General features: G+C 43.1%; 1 protein-coding gene across 1 annotated transcript in view; it reads left to right on the plus strand.

Moving 5' to 3' along the window:
- The window catches only part of si:ch211-186j3.6 (neural-cadherin), a 199,009-nt gene that overhangs the window by 157,232 nt on the left and 23,541 nt on the right, over nucleotides 1-18,236 (plus strand). Inside the window, exons 29-32 of the mRNA XM_037490285.2 lie at nucleotides 2,661-2,788; nucleotides 3,106-3,229; nucleotides 7,873-8,053; nucleotides 11,152-11,318. Of these exons, the coding sequence (XP_037346182.2) occupies nucleotides 2,661-2,788; nucleotides 3,106-3,229; nucleotides 7,873-8,053; nucleotides 11,152-11,318 (600 nt within the window). The remainder of the gene's footprint in view (nucleotides 1-2,660; nucleotides 2,789-3,105; nucleotides 3,230-7,872; nucleotides 8,054-11,151; nucleotides 11,319-18,236) is intronic.

An 18,236-nucleotide genomic window follows, 5' to 3' on the forward strand; every position in this document is an offset into this window, starting at 1 on the left:
AATCAAGAAATGGTTGTCATATGAACAGCTTACGGTGTTATTTTCCACCAATATTGGCTAAGATGGGCTGCTTATATATGTTTTGCACGCAATGTGAATGCTTTTTTAACACCGTGAAGATGCAGCGATTAATTCCCGTCTGAACCATTAATGTTGACTGAAATCCAAAAGGAGTGTTGAGCGAACGTGCCTTTTTAGCCTTTGAGCGCCCCAACCTTGGAGTAATGATCGTTTGATGGCGCCAAGCACTAAAACCATCTTATTCAGCCTGATAATTCAGGACAATTAACATAATCACATTTCTATCCATGTAACCTTAAAGCTCATGTCATGGACTCCACACAGCCCCGGGCAGGCCGATTTGATACTGCTATCCACCACTGTTGGTTAGGGATTTAAAAAGGCAGAACTCTGCGATGTAAAGTGCAAAGGGAGACAATAGCAGTTAGAGTGGGACGAATCATTGCGGTGGCCCTCCTTTGACATTCTCTGCTCAGGCTCATTGGAAGTGAATTAAATTAGATTTAAATTAGGCTAATCTTCATTTGATTGAGGACCGCTTAGAGCTCTTCACCTCCAAGGACTCACACATTGCTACTGCCTCATTGTTCTCGTCGCTCTTAAATATCAAGATGGTAAGTAAGTGGTGCTATTATTAGAGGCTTTGTTGTAACCCAGCATAAAAGCTTCAGCCTCGCTCCGAGCTGAGGACATCTGAATCCCTTTAAACAGATGCCCTCATGTGAAGGCACAATCTTTAGGCGAAAGGACAATATTTAGAAGTAATTTCCATCTGTGTTGTATTGACCAATCACATTTGAGCAGGCTTTGGTACAGCTGGTCAGTCCGCGTGGAGAGTAAGACACCCTAACCCCACAGATTATTAGTTGGCCTGTAAGCAACACGTGTATGAGTCTTGGCCCGATATCAGGTTAAAGCACCTGGAAAGGATAAAACGTGTTCTGACCAACCAATCCCAATGGAGATGAGTTCCAGTTAAAAGCACTACACTGGGTTTTGTCAGCACCCAGATAGTGGATCAAAGTACCCCAAGATGTTCCCAAACCTAAAAAAAGACAAGTCATAGTGTAAATGAACCAGTAAATTTGTTTAGCTTGAAAGGAAATACCATCTGTAGCTTCAGCTTCACATTGAAAACACGGACTCTATGTAATGAGAATGAGGACAGCCGGATAAATGCATGAGTGAGTCACACCATCTTTTTTCTGAATTTCATGAATACAATAACTTATTGAGAGTTTATTTTTTTATGATGGGGATGTTTCTGCACCACATCAGCACTATTGCAAATGACGCGAGTGTATTTGTTTTGTAGTCAGCAGCAGCTTATTCAACGTGATCGTGGTACCCGGTTGGCTGCTTGGAGCTGCAGTCGGTAGATTCACCGTGTGATTCAGCAGATCTAAGCTAAGAACCAGATAGCATCCAAACCAATGCATGTTTACATCTGGAACAGTCAATGTTCCTGAGCCATATAAAGAACTGGATACTATTTGATAGCGTATGCAGTAGACATAGCTTACATTCCTGCAAAAAATTCCTCTGCATGGGACACCATCAACTCCACCGATGATGGGTGTCAGCTGCTGACTACAACGCATCCACTTCCTTCCTGTCTTCATGTAATAATGAAAAGTACCTCTGTCATTTTACTTTTAAGATTGGAAGACCTGAGTGAGGTTTTCTTTGAATATATTTAGGCTTGTTTGATGAATTGTTGAGTTCAGTAGTCCAGTCCTGTTTCATGCAGCCGTTTCTGGGTCTTTAAGCGAGTCGCCGTTCGGAGGATCATCCCTAGTTGTTCCCGACAGTGTGTAGCATCACCTTGTGTTTAATATTCTCTAGGCCATCTCCCTTTACTGTCTTGTCTCCTACATCAATAAATAACATTTGAAACAGTTGAAGTGGTTTTTATGAAGACTTCCCGAAAGGCGGATTTCTAAAGCCTCTGTAGTCCTAAACGTCTGAACTGGAGCGAAGGATGAACTGATTGGGATTTGAAGGTTGAAGGTCCTTGTGACCTAACAAAACATGTTTTTTGGGAAATTACTACAATGTCATACTCTAGTCCAAGTGCATAATATTATAATGTGGTGACAATCAGGACGGACGTGAGCTGGTTGTCGACGGGAGGAAACCGTCGGTCAGTAGTTGTGTTTTTGTATTGAAGTGTTCTGCATGTGTTTCAAATGTCAGGCAGACTTATTTGGCTGTGTTGACTATGCTCATGATCAAATATTGTAAAAAATGCTCCTTGCCAACAGGTGATTTTCATCTGAATGAGGTGAGAAATATTGTGGCCTGAAATGTATGTCTTGAATATCCAACATTAATATTGCAACAGAGAATTCTCTTCTTGGCACAATAACATGTTCTCCTCGTTTGTGCTGTGGAAAAAGCTTTTATCTCAGACGTGATATTTTTAGACCACGTTTAAACTGAATTCTAAGAGTAATTGCGATGATGTTTGGGCCAATTGTGTATGGGCAGTATCATAACCCTTACACAAACGTAAAGAGACGTGAGTTGTGACGGTAAAAGCACTTGACAGCGATACAGGGTGCACTCATTATAGCAGGACTCTGTATTCATGTATTTGGTCTGCATACAGAATGTCCTTGACTGTGCGCTCTCCACAGGAAGTGCGTTTCACCCTGGATCGCTGCTCTGGGGCGGCCGTGAAGGAAATGGAAGGCCTCGGCAGCTGGGTGACCAGCGAGGACCACTCCTCCTGTGAAGTGACGGGAGTTACACCCAACGGCGACCGGTACGCACACATACACTCACCCCTATGCTGGGCCTGTGTGCGGCGATGGGGATGAGTTCAAGGGCATTTCATGGGCTTTCAAGTGGACCCGCTACTTTACAAGGTGCCAGAAAAACAGGCCCATAGAATTTCAATTGATCTTCATTCCTAATGAAAGTGCTTTAAAGCTAAGGTAATGGCTACACAAGCAACATTTCATTTGGTTCCAGTGTGTCTCCATGATATCGCTTTTGGAGTAATCCCTGCAGTTGTAGCCACATGGCCGAGGTTTGGCAGCATTTGGTGAACGGTTTGTAATCTGTGCTTTTGCGTGTCAGACACCTGAACATGAGCCAGGTGCTCCAGCTGGGCGGCGTGAACGAGGACATTCCCTACATCTACCCTCAGCTTCAGCACAAACACTTCACCGGCTGCATCCGCAACCTCATCGTGGACAGCAAGGTAACGCGAGCCGGACACAACGTCACGCCATGTAAGAGCAAAGCGCAATAAAAACCTCTCCACTCCCGCCCCATCTCGACTTCAAGTCGAGACTTTCAAGTAACCCTCCGCTTATCTGTTGGAGTCAAACAGTCAAAGACTCCATACTCAACCATGACAATGTCAGCCCGACCCCAAATGGACCTGAATCCGTCGGTTTGAAACCACAGGCCTCAGATGCATAGCCTTTGAACGTTGGTTTCTTATAATCCCAAAATGACGCTTGCCTGATATAAACCTATAAAAAAAGCTCACAGTGTGAGATGTGGGTTTCCTGATAATCTAAGATCTCTAAAACAGAAATTCAGTATTTGATGTCCCTTCTCATCGCAATTTAGAGGCAATGCTACCTTTGTTACTCCCCCTTTTTGCTTGGATTCATATTTTTGATTAAGACTAAAATTACAACGTGTATGCAATATGCACTGCGTTCATTTATGCTTGTAACCTGATCACAGAATATTTCCACCTCTCATTGCAAATCAAAGGAGTGGGCGGGGAGCAGGTCTTTTTGCTGCTTTGAGCTCCGGGGCAGTGACTATTTCAAATTGGTTATTAAAAAGTAAAACTGCTGCTACTGTAGAAGCTAGTGTTGCTAATGATCTTTTATAATCAATGATCCTGTTTAGAGTAAATGAGGAAACATGGTCAGCCCTGGTCAGTGTTCATTTAAGCGTAAGTCCCAGGTCTGATCTTTGTAGTGGGGGGTAAACGCATGTAAACACTGTTTACGCGCCTCTGGAATTTTGGAAGTAGGGTTCATGCACCTTGTATTTTGCCGTTGGACTAATCCGAATTAAATTTGGTGTCATTTAAATTGTTTTTACAAAATGTTCAACAATGACAAATATAGACGCTGTAGTCTGAATCATGTTCATCTGCTCTGTATTGTGGTCTGTGACCCTCCAATCGGCACAAGATCACATGGACAGGGACCAACGCTATATAAATCATGTGTTGATCAGATCAAGAACAAAAGCTTGTGTTTTTTTAAACTAGTTTTCATATCCAGGTGTTATTGTACTTCTGTACGGTGTCATCACTGTATTATTTATAATTCATCCAGTTTAATTTAAAAACGGACAATAAGTATTGAGGTATTATCCGATTGAACTTTCTTAATTGATTTAATACTGTTGACTTCATACAGACGTTAATACAACTGTAAGTCAACTTTAATATACAATATATGGAACTACATTATCGCACAAGTTAGCCATTTTTGGCTCTTAATTGAACACCCCTGGTTAACTATTCAGAAGAGCTTTAAATCCTGACTAATTCAATCTCAAGAATGGAAATTTGAAGGTAAATATGCTTCTCCTGCTGCAATACGCAGACTTATACTATGGTTGGTGCGGCTTACCTGAGCTCGACACATAGCAGCAGGGTGCACAAACCGCATACATCATGGAGAGAAATCTGCATAATGTGTGTGGGCTGATATGAAGATAATAAATCTCCACAGAGCAAGCAACAGTAGGCGTACTGATAAGTAATGTTGATGGACGTGCTCCGACATTGTATAATACATTTTTTTATTATCTTTTTTTATTATAACCGTGCAATTGTGTTGAATTGAAACTGTTTTGAGGTTTACCTGCCTGTCAAATGATAAAGGTAGATGACTTTCATAGTGACTGCAGACTTTGTGTGTCTGTTTAGGTGTTCATATTTGTCTGTGATTTTACTAATGTGTCTCTCAAACAGAGGAGGTTGCTTCTTTGAAAGGCGAGAGTGAGACAAAAAAATGTGACCATTACTAAAATATGTGTATCATTTTAAAGAATCTAAAATAAACACAAACACAAAGCAATAGGACGGTTAAGCTGTAACGGTAAGGATCTTTGCAGGAGGAATAGGTGAATGGGTGTTTTCCCTAATGTTCAAGTAAAAGTATGGATACAAAATATTGTGTAATGTTATCAGTCAATTTAACACTGTTAAAGTAAAGTTTGACTTCTCACTGTTTTATTATTACAAAACTGCTACCATGGGCATAAACCGGTTAGACGTCTATCATCATTGTAAACCTTATTTTTCATTGAGATTAAACATTGCCAAAAGGGTTTCCAAAATGACTATAAATACTTCTCACATATCAATTCTGGCCATCACAGTAAGACATACACTTCCAAAAAATGCTGAATGCAGTATTGCCCGAGCGTCGTCCAAGTGTTCGTAATACTTTCTCTTATCAAAGTAACTTTCTTGCAGTAGTTAAACATGTGTCACTGTTTGGGTTTTCTTCCTGTTTTACTTTGTAGTTTTCATGTCACTTCCTGCCTTGTCCTGTGATTGTCTGCAGTGCCGATGATTGTTCCCACCTGTGTCCAGTCACCTGCACCTCCCTTTGGCTATTTAAGCCCTGTGTGCCTGGTGCCTCTTGTGTCATTGTTTACTGTTGCATGTCAGTGGTGTCTGTCCCTGTCGGCGTTTTTGGCCACGTGTTTTGGTTTTATTAAAAGTAACCTTTTTATTTGGAACTCTGCGTCTGAGTCCTGCCTGCCTTCCTGTAGCAGCCGTTCTGACAGAATGACGCGACAAGGGGCACCAGGCACACAGGGCTTGAAACCACAAAGGAAAACGGGAAGAAAACCCAAAGCATGTTTATGTATATTTGTGAAATTCAACACGTAGATTCTTGACATGTGTGAATGATCATTACTTACAAAAAAAAGACCGGTTAAGGACAATGCTAATTTAGCCAATTTAGCACACCTTTACAGTACGTGGGCATCTGGCAATTATGGTGTCTCACCTCCATTAAACGTATTTCTGTGTGATGCATTGCTGTATGGAAACAGTGTGCGGTGTGTTTAGAAGAAGGAGGAAACAAACTAGACTGTGCCAAAGGCAGGAGCAAATGCTGTCTGCTGGAAGAGAGACAGCAAGATATTTTGATTTTTTTAAGAGAGTTTCTATTCTGGAGCTGGATCCCTCCCATCGAGCTGTCATTTGCCATCTTCTTTTTTTAACTTTCTATCCTTGTCCTGTCATTATTCCTCTAGTCTTTCCCCCCTCGGCTCACAGTCTAACATAACTGCTATCGAGTTTTGGGGTTGTTTTGGCAAAGTATAAAAGTTTGCAATTAGCCCAAGGGTGGGCTAATGACATTTTGAATGTTGGCCACTTTGAATTGAAATTGCTCAACACAAAGTTACAACATTCTGGGCTAATGTAGAGCATGTTGTCATTCTGCCAGGAGAATTAGGACATTACATAATATTCATTTGCAGAAATACATTGGAAGAATTTTTAGAAAAAACACACCCATGTCAGGCCACAACTACCAGAATAAAGGACTGACTTTCATCAAATGGGACTTTTCATCCTCTTACTAACCTTCAGTAACCACATTTATTACCTCAACCAGCACGGATAACTATATAAACGCACCTTTATTCAAATGCATTTATATTTTATACCACGAACAGCCTTTTTGGCCATTAGAGCTGTCAACGAATATTCTATATTCAAATAGTTGTTAAAAACAGATATTCGAATGTGAAACTTAATATTCGAATATTCGAAGAAAAACAAAACACACGCTCTACTGTTCTGACCTTATATTGCATGAATAAAATAGACTAGAAGCTTTTTTTTAAAGTGAATATTCAAACGTCATTTTTGAGCAATTTTGACAGCCCTAGTGGACAGGCTCTGTCCAACATTACTAATGCTGTTATAAATGGAAATCTAGTGGAAAGCTTCTTTTACGAAGGGGGGCTGTCGTAGTTTTTACTCACTACGCAGCACACTTTCACTCTGTGTTGACTGAGAAATTAACCCAACAACTGCAAACATTCTTAGCAAAAACAAGCCGTGTCGGTGTGTGACACTCTTTTCATCAGTTTGTATTTTAATCCAAGTCTTTTCACTTAAAAACCCAGGTACACACCACAGTGACACAGTGAGTTGCAAACACCCCGATGTGTCAGTCATTGCTATAATATCTGGCTTTTTGGGGTTCTCTGCAATCGACATGATTGGTCCAAACCGAACTGGACTAGCTGTGGCTTTTAAAAGGTGAGCCACCTGTCAGATGCCTCTCTGCTGTAGGTCACAGCCAATCACCAACTCCCTGGCGGTCACTGTCAGTTTTCATGATTCTTTGCATTCCCACGTCCTCGCAGCGCCAACATAACTCATAGCATCGGGCTGGACAGGGACGAGATTGAAGATATTAATGTTTTTTATGGCGTGGTTTTATGAGGGACACAAATTGAGGCATCAAGGTTTCACGTCCTTACAGCTTTCCATGCCTTTGGTGCGGTGTCCGGTGTTTGGTTTCATCGCAGTGGGAGGCGAGTCAGAGAGTGGAACAGCACAGAAGGCCACAGCACCGTGTACCCTGAGCTTCTACATGCTTTGAAATGTCTTTTTCTTTCTTCTTCTCTGACTGAACATGTGGCACCAAACTACTACCTGTCTGTTGTCTGTCCTCCTCGATCCTTTCTCTCCGCTGTCACTTGTTTGTTTGCCGCACACTGTCCAATTCACCGTACATCTGGCCTGCTGACGTCAAATGTCCCTCTTCTTTCTCCTCCACTTATCGACGTGCCTCACCCCTCTATCTCCTCTGCCCTATCTCCCGCATTCAGCTTTATGATTTGGGCTCCCCGGCCGACTCGCAATCCAGCTCTCCAGGCTGCCTGACGACCGACGGCAGCTGCGTCAACATGGGCTATCCGTCCTGTGGCCACCGGGGTCGCTGCCACGGAGAGTGGGGCTCCTTCAGCTGCCAGTGTGTCCCCGGATACACAGGACACCATTGTGAAGAGGGTGAGCCATGCGTAGGCATCAAACTGAAGCCCAAATCAGCCGTCCGTCCAAGCAGAACTGCTTCTAGCTGTTGGTTTAGTAGCACTGACATTTAGGTCGGGAGTGTCAATTTCTCACTTAAAACAGCTTCCAAAGAACCCCTTTTTTTTTTACAGGCCATACAACAATTACACAGTCTAAGAGGCTTCTTTCAGCAATGTATCACCACCAAACAAGATGGTGGATTCCATTTGATGATTTAAGAGGATAAGATGAGACTGCCTACAGGTTGTTTTCTAAAGTAAATCCCCTTTTTTATTTGCGGCATTCTTTAATGCTGAATTAAATCCAGGTGACGTGAATTTTTTGTGAATGTCATCATAAACGTTAAGTGTGGTCCGCCCCGCTTTGAGTAAACACGTCAACTAAAATAGTAACAGATGATTGAGGTGGTCTTCAGACATCACGCGCTGCTGTTTCATCCTTCTGCAACATGAATGGTACACACCTCTGCTTGTAAATGAATGCATGTATAGGTCACGCACTTGTCAGAGCAGCATGCATAGCCCCTGGTACCTCCCCACTAACTTATAGCCTGGAGAAAGCAGCTCCTAGTGTGCTTCTCTGCCTGAGGAGGCGTCTGCCTGCCTCCAGCGGGTCGGACAAGATGGATGTTTAGTGGTCCTCCCACAGTACTCGTCCTCCAGAGATGCAGTCTGCTGATTGCAGCAGTCTTTGGTGGGCTTCACACTCCTTCTTTACCACAGAGACAGGACCTTCACATGAGTTACTGATGAAAATGTGAATGCATCTTTCTTTAAAAAAAAAAAAAGTGGGTGCTGTGGATGCGCTTAGAAACCATTTAAAAAATAAGGCATGTGTTTTTACTAACTGTGTTTTATCTATATTCAACCCGTTCTCACTGCAAAAGTAAAATACTGACACTTTGTCAGTGCTTGTCACCAATACACAGGCCCACTTAATTCCAGGAGGATGAATGACGACATTTCTAAACCAAAAGAAAAGCTTTCAGCGTTGTATCAACTTTGCATCAGACTGCCAGCAGCAGGCAGCAGGGGTAGTGGAGAACCTTCAGGGTTTCCTACGGTCATGAAAAACCTGCTAAGAAAATAAAGGTTTGGAAAAGTCATGGAAATTTGTTTTTAAAAGTATTGTTTTCTCATGTCCTCATGTGTTCTAGCACAGGCTTTAAGGGCTCAAATAGTAAGCAACAACTACCGTGGGGTAAACATTTTTTAGATCAAGCATGACAAGCGTAAAGTCAACATTTACCTTCCAAAGGGGACACGAACACCCGCCCGAGCCCCCCCCCCCGCAGCACCCAGCCACCTGGAGAGTACGACTGAGAGCCCCTTTAGGTCTGTTCACATGAAAATATTGATTTGTTACCAAAAAAACAACCCTGGCTTATGCTGTGCTAATGCTCAACTACTCAAAGGTACTCAGTGTAATGTTAGCTGGCATTCAGCTGGAAAACAACCATGTCTGGAAAAATCCAAGCGTCTCGGCTGCTTGCTGGTGGGTGTGTTGTTTCATGTACCTGTGAGATAATAGAAAGTGATCCAGGGAGTCCAGTGGTTCTCTATCTTTTTACGATTAGCGCTCCTCTATCCATTATCTAGGTCCCTTAATGCTCCATATCAATTAGAATGTGAGCTCAGTGTCTCAACTCATTATTAATGGTAATTATTATTCTGTTATCTTTAAAAAAAAAAAGTATCTGATTGAATGCCAAATAACACATTTGATTAAACTCGACATTTGGAATATCATTATCATGAGTTCCACAGACGGCAAAGAAGCCACGTGAATATAAATGATACTGTTAAACAAAGTTAAGAATGATTTACTTTAATAAGCTGTTGTTAATGGTTACAAACAGCAGCCAATCAGAAAGCTTCTTCAATGTAGGTTTAGACAATAAGCCAGAGGGGGGTCGGGGCATTGCATTGCATGTATGCCTCTTATATTTAGCTCAATGATACATTTATTCATTGTGACTTTCATGAAGCTCTAAACGCTACATATCTGTGTCTCTGTGAAGCATAAGGAAAACAACCTCCTCATTACGTCATCGTTCTGCTGCAGTGCTGAGCACATGAAGCACTTCTTCATCGGAGGTAGTGAACGAATAAAGAGCTCGCCATCATGTGGCTCCCATGTACAAATGTCAACTTTGCAACTACCAGTCAAGTGCAGCTTCCAGAGGGGCACGCAGCATCACAGGGCTACAGTTCACAGGAGAGGAACACGAAGCTTCAGAGGATGATGGTTAAAGCAAGTCAAATCATCACCCAGAGGCCCTCCTTCCAAAAATATTGCTTCCAGCGTCCCTCACTGTTCTGTGAACCCTCGCTAACCCCCCCGATAGCCCCCCAGCCGGGATGTCCCCCGTCGAGAGAAGTTGGAGTAAAAACAGCCAGAATTCTGAAAGGTTGGACAGATGCCACAACACTGCATAGTGCTTAAAATGTTTATGAGAAGAGAGATCACATTTAGTCATGCTGCAGCGATGGTACGCAAACATCATCAAAAGATGCAAAGTAAAATCCAAAAGAAACAACAAACAGCAGTGAGAAAAGAGCTTAGCTATATTCTCCCCCAGGATGTTAATCAACAGCACATTCTTCTGTGTAGAACATCCATCTACTTAATAAAGGAACGATTATTAGTGTAAAATTGATAGTGTTAATAGGATTTTATTTGCCACATCCCACACGCAACCCAAATCCCACACAAGCAGCTCCGTGGCCTCGATAAACAGCAGCGAGAGGACAGAACCAAAATGTGCGATCTGACATTGCCTCCAAGCGGGATCTGACGAGCTGCTCAGCTCTGTCGCTGTCGCTCTGAAGGGAGACAGCGAGGGAGCCAGAGACAGAAGGACATACCTGATGAGATGGAGGAAAGGCTTTTCCAACATTATCGGTGTCCTCGGTTTAGTCCAAAATCCACCTGGGGAAACGTGTGCCTCAGAAGGAAGTATAACCCAAGCTAGACCACATAGTGTGTGGGACTATTTCAGATAAGTGAACCCACCTCCATCTGCACTCAATAATATCGCTGTTTGTGTGTTTGTGTGTTTTTGCCAACACCAGAGGCCCCAGAGTATACATTTGATGGCCACAGCCACGTGCACTACCAGCTGGCACCTCCGCTGTCGGCCCGGCGGACCTGGGTTCAGGTCTTGGTTCGGACCCGCAAACACAGCAGCACCATCCTGAACCTGATCTCGAAGGAGCTGAGTGAATACATCCGACTAGAGGTAAGACTGCTACCTGTGTGTGTGTGTGTGTGTGTGTGTGTGTGTGTGTGTGTGTGTGTGTGTGTGTGTGTGTGTGTGTGTGTGTGTGTGTGTGTGTTTGTGTGTGTGTGTGTGTGTGTATTACATTACATGTCATTTAGCTGACGCTTTTATCCAAAGCGACTTCCATTGCATTATAACCCATGCGTTACATTTTGCCTGGGGAGCAATCAGGGGTTGGGTGTCTTGCTCAGGGACACTTCAACATGGCACATGGAGCTGCTGGGATTTGAACCACCAACCCTGCGGCTCGCAGCGCATCACACTCCTCTATGCACCACCATCACCCCTCATAGATGATGTTCAGGGCTATTTGAGCCGGCAGTGAAAGTGAAGGCAAAAAGGGGTCAGGAGTGTCAAGTTTAGACCATTTATTTCTTATAGAATGTGAGACAAAGTCGTCTTACTCCCGCCCACCATGTTTGACCCCAATTTACTCACACACGCACATTTCATCCCACGCACGGGGGGGTCATCACACGCGCACACACACTCTCTGTCGCATTACCACACTTGTGCACGAAATGCAGATCCTGATTTGACTTTGACGGGACCTCTTATTTCCCCGTGGGACAGTCCTAGCAGGGAGGGAGGACACATAGTGAAGGGTTGCTTGGGAGTCCTACCAACATTACACTCTGATACTGAGAGCAGCAGCTTTCCAATAGAACACCATGAGCGACAGAGAGGAGGGATGACAGTGGTCCTCGATCACAATAGTGATACAGAGGAGGACGGTTCTGAGGATGGTGGCGATCATGGGTCACTATGACCCGAGCAGCAGAGGTGTCTCATTTGACTACTTACACTGAAAAAAAAAAGATTTATAAACATTAAAAAAAATAGTGATAGACTAATGCAATGTATATCTAGGCTTCTGCAATGTACCTAAAAAAGTGTATTTTTCTATTAAACATTTATTTTTCATGCAAAGAGTGAGTTAGGTATTGAGGTGAGAATAACTCGATTCCACTAAATACTGATACAAACTATAGAAATACTAAATAGCATTATTGCTGTACCTAAAGAACATTTGATTTAATTTGTTACAGTGCATCGGTTGCATCGCCAAATAACCGTGTAAAAGCGCGTTTAACATTTCTTTTTTATTCTTCTAACTCTCTTCCAACAGCTTGGTATGGTTAGCATTGATTTTCAGCTGGGATCCTGCACACTCACAGTATTCACAAATAATAGATCTCGGCTGCTCGTAGCACCATGAATTGCGCATCACTTAAATCTGCTACCTGCCCCGTCTCAAGGTTGGCTGCCCATTTGGCCATGTATAACGGTTGACTAGTTGTCAAGAACACAGAAGGCAGAAAACCATTAGAGAGAAAATGACAATTGAAACATGCCATGGAGAAATGATATTTGGGATTTTGAAATCCCAGTCTGTCGAATGCACACCTTCAGACTTTAAAAGAAGATGATTTGATCACAGAACAAAAGAAAAAGGCTCAATCAGTGCTGATCTGAAAGCGGTTATTCAGTAAATGTGCTTTGATTACCTAAACACACTAGTGGTTCCACTGTGACGGCGCCTGCCCTCGTAGCATGATCTTTGTGGAATTGACTGTTTGCAAAGAATCTCATTTCATAGACACAAGAACAATTCACTAAAAATGCTAAACTTTCTCTGCAACAAAGTTCCAGATACATGTCACTTGATGCAGGTGATTTTGGGGTTACAACGTTCCCTTTTCTCTCATTTATGCAGATTGATCCTTTAGTGAATTTCCTGTGGGATCTGCTCCCACTGGTCACCTCCACATCAAAGAGAGACAGAGATAGCATTGTCATCCATGGTTGAATGATCAATAAAACTTCACCACATGACTTCTTTGGGAAAATACCCAGATCCTGCTTCACGACTCATCCTGAGAATCTGTTTATCTCAGTAACATGATGCATCAGTTCAATAGGTAACAGACCTAAACAATCGAAAATGTAAAAAACCCAAAACCCTCAGAAATATGTAACAACAAGAAAAAATATTTTGTCCTTTGATGGTTGAACTGCAGCATTATTGTAAATATACTGAGGAGAGCCATATGTTCATGTACATATACATATCGTCTGAATGTCCTGTGTCTCTATTCAGTGATGACCCTTCAATAAATGGCCTCATTGCAGAGACACCGGAAGTATATATCCAAAACGCGCCATAGAGAGTACGACATATTCTGCATCCCACATGGCTAGGTTTGGGCCTGAAACTGCATGAGATTAGCATCAAATGGGCCTGTCTGTAACAGGAGGCTCATAGATGCCATAGATTCAGTCACACACTTTAAGGTGAGAGGTCGCCCGTGTGACGATAACAATGGCAACACGTTGCCTCCGTAACTTTGTAGCATCGTCAAATCTGCTATTTTGCAGTTTGCCTGAATAATAATCATTACGAGCAGTAGCGGTAACCAAACGGAACAACGGCGCAGCGTGGGCTCCCCCTGGTCTAACGCATGTGCTCACTCACAGAGTGCGCAATTTAGGAATAGCAGCTTATTTTATAGAAATGCAATTTAGCTCTTTCTGTAATGCTCACAATAGCAAAGTCGAACTGCACCCCCCAGCTGGCCTTGAGTTTGACACCTGTGAATCAGATTGACGTTGATGACAGGCTCCCAACACTGAATCTTGGACATGACTACTTCACTTACTTATTCCCTCCCTCCTTACCCTGTCCAACACTGACTTACTCGGTGCCATTGAACAATAACTTGCTCTCACGCTGAATATTACATATAATATACATATTGATCATCGCTGTGTGGTGTTACAGTGAAGGATCTCCTCTTATTCCCACCTGTCATCCATCTGCCTCTCCTTCCCTTCCACCCATTCCTACATGTCTTCTTAAATGTCACACTAATGCCTGAGCTGAGGGACATGGGGAGTGGGTTCACATCATTCACCCACCATAGACTGTGCGTGTGGGTGCACACAGTACGGTGGAAATGTGTGTAATCCTATGAAATAGCAAACCACCCCCCCCCCCCCCCCTGTTGGAAACCCTGCAATGTTCCTTGGCAGAAATCCAACCATATTGCCTTCAGGGATTATGATTTTCACTGTAATAGTAGTGTTTGCTTTTAATCAGAGCGAGGAATTAGTATGCGTTACTCTTGGCTGGCTACAGACTCCCGATGTGAGGAGCGCTTTGTTTCTGCTGTTTGTGTGTGACATGCATTCCAACAACATGGTTAGTTAAAGCTATTGCGTTTCTTTCTTCCTCCCCTTGGCTTACTGATTGGCAGCATTTTTACATTCTGCTGTTACTCTTCCCTTGAGGATGAAAGCTTCTGGCTAGATTGGATTCATCTGAAAGCTTCTCCTATACAAGGGTGTTCATTTGCTCTTTACAGCAACAAAAGGTGAGAGATGCATTGCACATTAGTTAGTATGAAAGTGCCGATGCTGGGATTACCTGAACCCCGTCGGCACTAATAGGAATGAAATAGTAAAGTCCACTTGTTAGCGTCCGGGTCTTTCAATCCCTTCTCACGCTCTTCTCGAGCTGTGACAAGAGTGTGTGAAAGAAACCTTGATTCCACTTTGATAGGTCCTTTGTACGTCAATGAGGCTGTGTTAAGTACAAGTATGACTCTTAAAATAAGCATGGTAGCTACCTGGCTAGTTACCACTTTTGTAGTTATTAACAGCAACACACAAGCCTAATCCAGCAATGTTTCAGTTGGAGTATTAAAGGTATTAAAATACAACAGTAACTGACTCAGTTCAACATTCCGAAGGAAGAAATGAATAAATAAACAGGAATAAGTAGCAAGAGGCTGCTGTAATTCTTTCATTTCAAGCGCTAAATATGAGTCTTAATCACAACGCAGGCCCAGTTTACCAAAATCAAACCTAGATGAATAATCCATTTGTATCCACGTGTCACCGATGAAACTTCCATCTTCAAGTAATATCCCAGGGTGGGGTATAACACTGATTGTCATTGTGGCAAGTTGTGAAGCAATCAGTGTGATTGCTGTAAACACATTTTACTGGGCTGACAATGGGGCTTAACGGCGCATGATGGATGCACTGGCTCTGCTAGAGGACTAAGTTAATGGAAGAATTAGAAGGGAACAAGTGTTCAGGGACCAACTCAGCCACAAGGACATCCATCTCTCTGGCACAAAAATTCTTTCATTTGGCTTTCCTTCCTCTAGTTGCCGTTCTCCCCCTTAAAGAGCCACTGATCAGCAGAGCTCAACCCAACCCACCTACTGCACAATTACACCATCCCCAAAATGAGGGAAATTCTTTTGAAAGAGCGGTGTTCATCCCTCCAGTAGGAGGAGGTGGCTCGGATCTTTCCTGAAACATGTTGTTGGGGGTGTTTTTCTTCTCCTTTAACTTAACATGTGCAGTAGCATCCCCAACCCTGGCCTCTCACAAACATTTTTCAATTGATTTTAGCTATGTCCCTGACCAGGAGCAGCGCTAACATTTAGGTGAATAACATAGCACCATAGTAACTTATTTCCCCCATTCAACCACGAGGCTGGTGTATTTAAACTGCAGTTGTCTCTTCTATTTTGGGTCCCCGCAGTAGGAAAAGGCAACGGGAGGTCCTGTGAAATAGAGTGCGCTGCAGTTTAATGGTGTGTTGTTGGTACACTGCTTTGACAAGTCTGGCATATCATTCTTCTCGCTGCTGTAAATAGCCTCTCTTCATTATTTCCGTTTTTTGGCCTCTTCTTCTTCTTCTTCTTCGTCTCATAATTTAGGAATAGTTGAAAACATTTGTCTGTGCCAAGTCGATTTCTATTTTTGATCCCCCACTGCAGAGAATCACACTGCATTTCTGGTGACTGTCAGTGTTCACAGGTGGGAAGCCAGTGGGGGATCTCTCCTTTGTCACTGCTCTACGTGTTGTGTTGCCGTCAGCTGAATGTATATGCATTAGTTAAAGGGTTACAGCTTCTTGTGCACACATCGCTCCACATGTGTAGCACAGAAACTAAGTTATCTGGCTTCATCCTGCAAGTTTATGACACAGTGTTGATGTAAACACATTAAGGGCGTTTCAGGAAGACTTTGCAGACATAGCACCAAGCCCCCGGGCAGACAGCAGGCCAAACAACTGAATTCACATATTCACATCAGTCATGTGTTTTTTGTTAGGCTTTTTAAAATGTTTTTTTGCTTCATCTATTCTTTACTTTCTAGACAGCCATGCATCAAACTCCATAACTCTCATTGGTCCATCAGTCTGCTGCCTGCGGTATCTGTAACAGTGAATGAGTGAACAAAGAGGGACCACAATGCCTCTAAAGCAGCTTAGGGCATCATCTGGTATGATGCCACAGTGCTTGACCACATGACGGATTGTGATCCAATGACCATGCATGATGACCATAAAAGGGCATAAAATGACCTTTCCTCTCTCCGGTAGTTACAACAGCCCTTAAAGATGGAGCGATTTATTCTCAGTCCAATGTAATCTGGTTTAATAAAATCTTGAGTGTGAGACGCGTTTCTTAAACCACAGTATGAAGGGGGTCGGAGGTCACGTTGGGTCAAGAGTGAATAAGGACCGCCCTTTAAGATATTCCTAAGGATGTATCAACAAGCTTTTAAAATCCTTAAATCAAAATCAAGCAATGAATAAGAGGGATAACGATCAGGGACATCTTTCAGTAAAATGTAACCAAAAGTTTATGCACAGCGTTTGTTATCAGCAGTTTGGTGGCTTGTTTCTTCAAAACCACAGTAGCAAGCCGCGGCTGCAACTAGTGAAATGCATCGATTAAAATAAGTCATTAAAATCACGCTGGGCTAGAAGTCACTTTGCTATTTTACTGCTTCACACTGTATGGCTCATTTCTTTTTACAAGGCAGATTACCTTGACTGGGGAATGACAGACACATACCTTTGGAGAAGGACTTATGCACAGCAGGCACACTGAACAGCCAAAAAACATGAATGCAGGCAAGCATGCAATTCACACAATTTCTAGAATAAAGTTTACTTTTGAAAAGGAAATAAATATTGACGCACCTGGGTTTAGGGAACATATTGCTTAGTTCTCACCAGGGAAATATTGGTAAATGATGCTGTAGCAAACGCTTTAAATTGACATAAAACTGGACATCAGTATTTCACATGAATTATATTAATCTGCCTCTGGGCTGATGAGAATTTAAAGTGAAGTAATTTGCCCACCAGCATATGTTATATATTTATTTTAGGATCAAATCAATAACTAGTCCCTTAAGTTTCATTTCCCAAGCTTTATTAAAGGAGGAATGCACGAGTCAGTCACGTGTGTACATAATCCGTATCTGCACACCACTACTTAACCATGAGAGGCAGGTAGATGAAGACATCATCGGCACATGTCCACGGGTCTGCAGTCCCCGCAGTGAGTCGCACGCCGTCACACATTCAGAGTGTGTGACTCTCCTGCAAAGTCACACACCCTTGAACCCGTCAGCACCCAGGGAGCGCAGCAGAGCAATTTGGCTCTGCTGCGCTCGGCCTTAATTGGGGGTAAAATCAGGTGGCTGTGAGTGCGTCTGGTTAAAAAGCACCGCCCCAGCGGATTCTAAATATAATGAATACTTCATCACAGCTAAACAGCCACGGAGCCGTCAGCACTAGCCCAGCTGCTTGGAGGGGAGAAGAAGAGATGTGGACGGGCTTGATCTGGCAGGGAGCGATGGGAGAGACAAAGACAGGGTCGCTGGAGAGGGACACTGCAACTTGGTGTGTCTTTTTAGTGTCAGGGCTGTTACTCTGTGATTGACGGGCCACCTCTGGAGCTTGTTGTCGCGGTGCATCCATGAGTTTCCTCTCACTTTCTGTCCGCTCATCAATACCTCCCACAATACCTCTCCTCATTACCATGCCCTCCCAGAGCTGTG

The sequence above is a fragment of the Pungitius pungitius genome, chromosome 4, assembly GCF_949316345.1.
Source record: "Pungitius pungitius chromosome 4, fPunPun2.1, whole genome shotgun sequence".
NCBI lineage: Eukaryota > Metazoa > Chordata > Actinopteri > Perciformes > Gasterosteidae > Pungitius > Pungitius pungitius.